At 39.2% G+C, this 9,649-nt stretch overlaps 1 protein-coding gene across 2 annotated transcripts; it reads left to right on the top strand.

Annotated features, from left to right (window-relative positions):
• Positions 1 to 1,070: 1,070 nt before the first annotated feature.
• On the top strand, positions 1,071 to 7,658 carry LOC133988358 (vesicle-associated membrane protein-associated protein B-like). Of its 2 annotated transcripts, none has more exons than XM_062427989.1 (6): positions 1,071 to 1,377; positions 2,702 to 2,854; positions 3,987 to 4,090; positions 4,386 to 4,466; positions 4,902 to 5,033; positions 6,358 to 7,658. In XM_062427989.1, the coding sequence occupies exons 1-6, from the start codon at positions 1,320 to 1,322 to the stop codon at positions 6,526 to 6,528; spliced, it is 699 nt and encodes a 232-aa protein (XP_062283973.1). In that variant the 5' UTR covers positions 1,071 to 1,319; the 3' UTR covers positions 6,529 to 7,658. The 2 variants fall into 2 exon arrangements, with proteins under 2 accessions (XP_062283973.1, XP_062283972.1); XM_062427988.1 differs by having other exon boundaries at positions 4,851 to 5,033.
• The last annotated feature ends 1,991 nt before the right edge of the window (positions 7,659 to 9,649 follow it).

Genomic DNA, 9,649 nt, shown 5'->3' with positions numbered 1-9,649 from the left:
GTTAACCGAATAAAGATTTGATTTAATGAATTTAAAATAATTGATTAAATCATAATAATTACTATCACTAACTAAATCAATTAAATTTGAAATAATGAGTGACTGAAAAAAAACAAGTGAGCTTTTGGGTTGGTTGGGGGGGCTTTGAGGGGACTGATCCCTGGTCCAAAGTCCAAAGGCCTTAATATTATTACTATAAATATTATTTGTTATAATTTACATGTAAGACTATAACATGTAGCATTAAAACATCTAATATGACATTTAAGACTATAACATTTAATATAACATGTAAGACTATAACATGTAGTAATATAACATGTAAGACTATAACATGTAGTAATATAACATGCAATATAACATGTAATATAACATTTAAGACTATAACATGTAGTAATATAATATGTAAGACTATAACATGTAGTAATATAACATGTAAGACTATACCATGTAGTAATATAACATGCAATATAACATGTAGTAATATAACATGTAAGACTATAGCATGTAGTAATGTAACATGTAAGACTATAGCATGTAGCAATATAACATGTAGTAATATAACATGTAAGACTATAGCATGTAGTAATGTAACATGTAAGACTATAGCATGTAGCAATATAACATGTAAGACTATAGCATGTAGTAATATAACATTTAAGACTATAGCATGTAGTGATATAACATGTAAAACTATAGCATGTAGTGATATAACATGTAAGACTATAGCATGTAGTGATATAACATGTAAAACTATAGCATGTAGTGATATAACATGTAAAACTATAGCATGTAGTGATATAACATGTAAGACTATAGCATGTAGTAATACAACATGTAAGACTATAGCATGTAGTAATATAACATTTAAGACTATAACATGTAGTAATATAACATGTAAGACTACAGCATGTAGTGATATAACATGTAAGACTATAGCATGTAGTGATATAACATGTAAGACTATAACATGTAGTAATATAACTTGTATAACATGCAGCATTGAAGATGTGAGCGCTGTGATGACACCAGCCCCGCCCCCACATGACGTCACACTGCTGCTCTTCCTTTCCAGCCCCTCCTTCCGCTGCTAGCCCAGTTAGCAGTAGCACAGTTAGCCTCCAGCAGCTGTCGGTGGCAGTCAGTCAGTCAGTCAGTTCCAGAGCTGGTACGGCAGTTAACGTCGTCGTCGTCCTCTTCCTTCCCTCCCGTGGACAGACAAGCCGTGGACGGCCGTGTTGTTTCTTCGGGAGCCAGCTGCGGTTGAATCGTTGTCCTCGCCGCCGCGACAGGAAGCAGCAGCAGCAGCTCTCTGGGCCATGGCCAGAACAGAACAAGTGCTGGTGCTGGAGCCACAACACGAGCTGAAGTTTAGAGGTAAGGGCTGAAGGGAGGGCAGGGCCGGCGGGCAGCCGGCTAACATCGGGGCCGTCAATGATAGCCACCGTACTGACTTCTACAGCCACATTTAATGGTCGCTAATGCTGCGCCATTAGTCGCCGCTGTTATTAAACCCGACAAATTTAGCGAGCTGCGGTGATGATGATGATGATGATGATGATGGTGGTGGTGGTGATGATGATGATGATGATGACAGGTGAAACGACACTGTGTGCGACGTTGCTAACTGCCCAGCTAGCTAGGTAGCAGTTAGCAGTGCTAGCTGTTATTGCAGCGTCAGGGCAGGCCGGGCCCGCCGTCCCGTTTCTCTTCATTCACTCATTTGCTTCCTGCACGCTGCTTTTTATCCCCTGACAGCCTGTCAAACACAGTGATGTGTCTGCTGGACACACGTCCTCCTGTCCATGTTGCTGTTAACACCCTGCTGCCGAGAAAAAGACCCGCTGTTCCAGCGCTTTCTACAGCAGGGTGGCATTGCTCTGCCTAATTATCATACCTATTTCACAATATTATAAAGCTAGCACGCTGGGATTGAAGGCTTTACCGTCTTACTTTACCGTGCAAGCCTGAATTCCTCCCCAGATTTTCTATACACACACACACACAGTGATTATGAAATGTCAACCTGAGCTGGTGGTTAAAGGCGTTTTTCTGCTGTAAAGGTGTGACACCGCCGCAGAAATGGGTCAAGGTATGGCCTTAGGTTCACTGATTGGTTGTTGCAGAGCTTTGAAAGCAAAGATAAGCCAGGAAAAAAGATGCATACGCCCTCACAGTCGCTGATGCAGAGCAGAAAACACAGGGAGGCTGTTTGTCTCCAAAACCAAAAGGTTTGGCTTTCAAAACAGGCTGAATTTTCCAGTCTGGAGTCATTAAACATGCTCAAACGGTCCTGTGAGGGAGAAGAAAGCATTAGTTTTTGCTTGTCTAGTAAGTTTTCTTACAGTATCTAGTTGTATGTTTTCTGCTGAGGGCGGGGCATGAATAATAAAGTAAAGGCTGTGCACACATTGCACATTAAACATTAAAACAGTGGAAAGAGGAGCAATGTTTACGACAGGCTCACAAACACCGCTCACAGATTCCTCCTCACAGACACACAATAGGCAGCATGTACGTAGTCCTTATGAAAACTTTGAAGTGTTCACTCAGTTTTGATTCCTGCATACAAATGAGAAACAAATACATGTACCCAAACTACGAGTCAAGTGTGTGTAAATATACACAAACACACACACACACACACACACACACACACACCCTTGAGTCACTGTGCTGTTTGTGTCTGTGTCCTCCTCAGGCCCGTTTACAGATGTCGTCACTGCCACTCTGAAGCTCACCAACCCCACAGATAGAAATGTGTGTTTCAAAGTCAAGACAACCGCCCCTCGCAGATACTGTGTGCGCCCCAACAGCGGCGTCATCGACTCTGGATCTTCCGTCAACGTCTCTGGTCCGTAACTATTTTATTCTTCCAACAGTCAGATAGCTCTATTTTTGACTCAGTGCCTTGTATTATTGCTATGTGTTGATCTGTTGTTGTTGATTTGCAATATGAAATTTAATTTCAGGTTAGAAATGTGGTATCTGAGGAAAAAATCACTACAAATGTGAATCCTATAGCAGAGCAGAAGCAGACAAATATTGATCCTTACATCACACAGCAACACTGAAATAAGTTATTGTAAAGCAGTTTTAACCCCAGGAGAAGCCGGCATTAAAGCTACATCGAGCTATGCTCACAACAAGATCCTCATTGTTATCTCATACGTTGAGATATGAGTTGATGTAGCTCTAGCCAGCATGCAGTATGTTTCATCACCAAACAAAATCTTCCAGCCTCAGTTCAGTCAGATCAATCATTGTATTGATTGAGCTTTCAACCACTTGAGGATAGAAATATTTTTGGGCACATCTGTAGAGTCTTTGCAGTTGCTCGGTAATAATAATCTGCACAAAATGACAAAAAAAAGACTGGCTGCCGTTCCCGATTCTTGAAGAGTAAAAGAAGAATTGGGAATGAGAGCAGTAAGCCGGTACAGATATTGTTGGGCTTATTTTTCTTCAAAATCATAAATCAAAGAAGTAATCACAGTTATTGTGACGTAAATTGGTAAGTAATAGGAAAGTAAGTGGAAAAAACACATAAAATACCCCAGAATAAAGACAAAAAGGTTGTGTTGTTATACTGTAACTAATATCAGTGTGATTACCATATAACAGGATTTTGCATGTGTTATCAAATATTTTCTGTTAAAAGTTAATGTAATGGATATTTTAATGTTTATATTCTTGCACATCTTTCTGGTGCAAGCCTCCATAAATCAGCAATGGTGGATAACCACACCTAAAACTTGATTCATGGAAATCAAACTTATATATTTTGTTACATTCATGTCTGCAGCTCCTCACTAGTCGACTAAATGATCTTTCATGCAGTAAAATAATCGTATGTGAAAGAAGAATAACAAAGTCGCAGTATTATCATAAACCCGACTGACGTTTATGCAACGTGTTGTGGGTCAATACAGGAAGTTAGTCTGTCCCTATTGTTCTTTGTCTCTACTCTGTTGTTGTTTTCACAGTTATGCTACAACCTTTTGACTATGACCCCAATGAAAAGAGTAAACACAAATTCATGGTGCAGTCCATGTTGGCTCCGTACGACATGACTGACATGGAAGGAGTTGTGAGTATTTGAGCATGAAATATAATTTGGGATTATAATCTTATGATATGATATTTCATTGCATGTAACTAACAAAGCATGTATTTCTTAACTGAGAGTTGAGCTAAAGACCCTGAATTATTCTCGATGAGCTATAATACATGCCATTTTTTACAAGATCATGTCTGTAAGACTTAAAGCATTTCCTTTTGAAGTAATGACAGATAACATAAACTGATACTAAAGAGTCCTCATATGAACTGTCATTGTTTTGTCTCTTCTTTCTGTCTCTTCACTCCATGATTTTTTTCCATAGTGGAAGGAGGCGAAGCCAGAAGAACTGATGGATTCAAAGTTGAGATGTGCATTCGAGATGCCGCTAGAAAATGACAAAACTGTAAGTCTGACTTTTAGGTTAACGTTAACATGTGTAGATCACACAAGTCCCCTTTTCTCACATCCCCATCAGATCAAAGATGATATGTAAATAAATGCAGATTAATCAGCTTTATGATGATTATTTTAGGATGACCGGATATGATGTTAAAACTCCGATTGAACCATTCACACTGCATGTTTGCTTTGAGTTGAATTTTGTCAGTCTCTTTGCCATCAGCAGCATATCACTGTATCACCCATTACATGCTTTGTTTATTCATTTATGATTTATTTGTTCGTACTTTCATCTCACTCCCTGCTGTGTCTCCGCATGTCTCTTCATCCTCCCCTCCTTCCTCTCCCTCTCCTCTCACCCCCACCGCCCCTCACTCTCTCTCCACAGCATGAGAGTGAAAGCAACAAAACTCTGTCTTCCTCTACCTCCTCTGTTCAGACCGAGCACTCCGCGCTGCCCAAGTCCGCCAGCGCCTCACTGGATGACGGAGAGGTGAAGAAGATCATGGAGGAGTGCAAGCGGCTGCAGATGGAAGTGCAGAGGCTACGGGAAGAAAACAAACAGATCAGGGTGAGGCGCGCTTAAACCAGAGACATGAGGCAACCTACGTTTTCTTTCAAGCTTCTATTTCCTGTTCCAGCACTTCCTCTATTGAACACATGGAAGCAAAGATAGTTTCACTTTTGATTGTGGCGTCTACAGTTCAGAAAAATGAGCGGCCATCATTAATCCAGAGGCAAACATTTATTTTGTATGCTGTGATAGTGCAGCACTGTATTAGAGTGAACCAGAGAAACTTCCTGTTAAATCATCCCAATCATTGCTTGAGCAGTGACATCTTTACAAATAAGGCTGTAAACATTAACATCTGCACACATCAGATGACATTGCGTACATTTAAAAAAATATTTTTAAGAAATCCTGTTTTACAGAATATTTTTAATATGTCTAGAATATTTTTACAGAATATGTCACATTTAATCCAAAGGCTCCTTTACACTTGTACCAACATGTGTTGCCAGCTCTTTGCAGGGAGAGTAGCTAGTGGCTGTTTTGAAATATGTACTGTGGCTAGAAGTCACCAAATGAAACTGCCAGTTGCATTTCCTTACTGCCACACCTTTTCAGTTTTCATGTGAAGGCAGTGAGTCTCAGAAATCAGACTTATCATACTTAATTTTTAGTTTAGACTTCAGATATAGATTTTGGTGTTACATATACACACAGATAAGTTATCGTGTCAGATTGAAGAGGAGAAAATATCCATCAAAGGGGGTAACTGATTCAGAGGTTGAGTGCGTTTCTTTTTAAAATCATTTTTTACATTAGCTGTATGGTTCTCTACAGTTTAAACTTGAGACGCGTGCACTAAACGTCACACTTTGGCAATAAGGACCTTATATAAAACGCCAGGTGTCGTTGTGTTGAGCTTTCGTGTGCCCTCGATTTATGATCTATTTAATATTTTTGTGGGGCAACACGTGAAGGCAGCAACACACCTGCATGCAGCCATAAGTAAAACAGTGAGCTGGTCACTGTGATGATGCACAGAAATTAATGATGTGAAAAACAGAGCCCCGACTCTTCACTCGCCAATATCAATATTTGAGAGTTTAAAAAATCCAACAACATTTTGGTCGATATTTGTTTTCCAATCTAAACACAGCATATAAATATTTTTGTTATTCTTATATTATTATTTGGTTATTAAAGAATGGAGACCAAGATATGCACTGTTTGAAAAGCGAACTTGTCGGTGCTCTCTGGTGGACGAACGATGTAACGACGGCACCATTTTAAAATGACCTCAGTCACATTTCTGTACTGCATTTCCTCGTTATCTGTACCTGTGCGGCTCTGGCTGTTGTCTGTAACTCCTCCGTCTCCGTCGCAGGAGGACGACGGGCTGCGGAAGAGAAAGCCGACGTCGATGGCCGCTCCCCACCCCTCTTCCTCCGTCATGGCAACCTCAGCCATGAGGGACGAAGGCCTAAGCATCCGTGTGCTGGCGCTCTGCGTGCTCTTCTTTGTCATTGGAGTCATCATTGGCAAGCTGGCCCTGTAGAGACACAGACGGACAGAGCACAGTGACGGACGGCGTGCTCGGGAGGACACGCGTCAATGACGGCAACGGGGATGTCTTCTGGGTTTATGTTTATTTCTCTTTCTTTCTTTTTTTTTTTTTTTAAACATTTAAGGCAATATCATGATGGGTTGTCTGGGTGGAAAATAATTTAATGTGTGAAAAGAAAAACAAAGGAAGGCAATCCCAAGTTAAACCACCAGTGAGAGAATTTGTTACAGGTCCTGCCTTCTTTTTTTTTTCTTCTTTTTTTTTTCTTTTTTTTCTGTGAAACAATCACCACTTGTGATCCGTTCTTTCCGTCCATCTCTCGTTCTTAAATGATCTTCCCCAACTTGCACAGGTAACAGTTAGCAGTGTGTGGAAATGACTTCACTCTGGCTGAATGTCTAAAGTCTTTCATTGATTCTTTATTGATTATCAAGTCTTTAACTTCCACATTGTAAGAAAGATCCAACACTCCTCCTCTGATGATCTCTCTTCCACTTCTTAATGATAATCTACAAGGAGAGGTGAACACAAGTGATGAGTGAAAGACTTTTTTTTTTTTCTAGACTCAAACTGTATTGTCTTCTAATCAGTTTGTGGTTAAAAAAAAGCAAGCCAGTTTAAACCCGTGCATTTGTGTGCGTGTGTCTGGGTCTTGTTGATTTTTATTTTTTTTTCCTCCTGCAGGGGGGCTGATGTGACTGCATGTGAATGTTTTTATGTGAGGAGACCACAAACGGTGAAATCACAGGCTGTTGACTTTTAGAGCAAAGGAAGAGGGGTGGTTTAACAGATTTCCTGTACACAACAGAAAAATGGGGGTTTGTTTGTTGAAAATCAGATTTAAAAACTGTTACTGACCAGACCAAGGAATCAATAGAAATATAATAAATCCATTTTTGGGCCATTGGTTAAATTATGACTGTAAAATCAAGATTATGACAGGATTTATGCTGCACAGTGATCAAGTATAAAGACAAAGCTGTAATATAGCTCAAAACATCAGATTTTCCCAGTTAATGCTTTGATTTTCTTGATCATTTCTTCCTCAGGTTGAGAGGGAGAGAGTGGCACTAGCCAGAAAAAAAGACACCTTTTGAAATAAACTTGTCATGCAAAACCAACTTGGACATTTTCAATATATAATACACAGTAAGTAAAAATAGTTCTGGCCACCTTGTTTAATTTTGCCCATGGAGTATTGTATTTGTGTCCTGTATTACAGCAGTTGTTTGCTTTCTTTCTTATATTATCATGTAGCCACAATGCTTCTCATGTTTAATATTCAAATGCACTATATTCAAGTGTCCACTCTGCAGTCTGCATGAAATGACCTGGATTTATTATGATTATTATTATTATTTGAGTGTTGGAAATTATGTGAGCAAAACAGAAAAAAAAGTACCGTCTTTTCAAAAGGGGACCATCTTGAGTCTGGTTCATCAGTTTGTGTGTGTGTGTGTGTGTGTGTGTGTGTGTGTTTGTGTGTGTTTGTGTTTGTTTACTTTCAGTCATCCTTTTCTTCAGTTTCCTGTTGGGCTCTGGTGGTTGTGTGAGAAAACCGAGACAACACAGCTGTATTATCTCGGTTATCACATGACCACCTCAGCAAAACTGGGTCGTTAAGAAATCGAATAAATATGTGTATTTTTCGTTGCCTGAAGGAGCTTGGGGGAGCAGAGATGTGGGGATGTGGACTGGCCTGTGAATACACACTACATTAAAAATAAAGAATAAAAAGGCATCAGTGCTTCAGACCACACATGCAGAGATACAGTCACACAACAATGTAATCACACAGTAATTGGATACTCTTTTGTATATACATAAAAATAAAATTACTTAAAAGATAACTGGCAAAGTTATTAACATATTGTAGTAAAGGAAGAAAATAGGTAAACAACCACCATGGATCATGTAGCATCATAATGAATTAAAATACATAAACCCCCAAATGTCTGTTTCTGTGAAAAGTTGACTTGTTTCTCCTTTAGTTCAGATCTCAGCCACTGAAATGAGATTGTTAGTGGTGTGTGTGTGTGTGGTCTGTCATAGGCTACTTTTGGAGACAAATTTCATTTTGGGTCAGTGGTTAAAGTAACAGTAAGTCTCCAGGAAATTAATTAACAGTCTATATAATGTCCCTAAAAGGGGCCGAAAGAACATTTAAAGGTAGAAAAGCAAAAAAATAAAAAAAACCCCAAAGGAACACATTGTGGGCGCACGACTACCAAATTTCTCTTATTTAATTCAGCACTGATTCACAGAGGAAGAAAATTCAGAAGCTGTAAAAATGCTGTTCCTACATTAAAGGGGCTCACCCTAAAATCTCAATTTACTCTTCACAAAGAATACTACAGTCTGTTATATAATGTAATCTCTGAAAGGAGCTTAAGTCTAACAAGATAACTCTGATGATGTCATCGTGGTCAGTGGCTGTGAGACGACAAATCTTAAACTTAATAAAAACAACACATTTATATAATTAAATTAACTTAATTTAAAGGTCGAGACTACAAGTGTTGAGCAGGGAGGGTTGAGTTGCATTATGGGAAATGTAGGATTTAGTGTTTTGGGGGCATGACTCATATGTACTAGTGAGTTAAAGTCTTAATATTTCAGCCTCTGCTGTATCAGTTTAGTTCATCCCTTTTGAATCTTTCCTGCAAGTTCAGCAGCTTTTTGCAGGTGCAGTTTTATATGACATCTGGAGAATCCCTTTCAAACCTGCAGGAGTCTGAACCTCAAAACCTCAAGCTCAAGTTGTAATGATTGCTGTGAATGAAATAAGTCCAGGATTCTTATACAGTTAAGAACAATCAGTAGAGACAGATGTGCATAGTTTTAAGGTACTGAACCAGCTTTAGCATGTATGCCTTTGTATGGCAAGGGTCTTTGAGCTTGACCTCAGTGGTTGAGGTGAGGGTCCCAGCGAGGACTGCACCTGCAGGTTCATCTTTCAGTATTTTCACTGAAATTGTTTTATTGAAGGAAATACTGTTGAAAACAAAGTGTGGGAGATTTGTAAAATGAATCAATAATATTCATTTTTATTTTTTTAATATTTATATAATATCTATCTATCTATCTATTGCTCTGGTTGTCGAGCAGATGG

Source organism: Scomber scombrus, chromosome 10 (assembly GCF_963691925.1).
Source record: "Scomber scombrus chromosome 10, fScoSco1.1, whole genome shotgun sequence".
NCBI lineage: Eukaryota > Metazoa > Chordata > Actinopteri > Scombriformes > Scombridae > Scomber > Scomber scombrus.
This window is presented reverse-complemented; position numbering and strand designations above follow the sequence as displayed.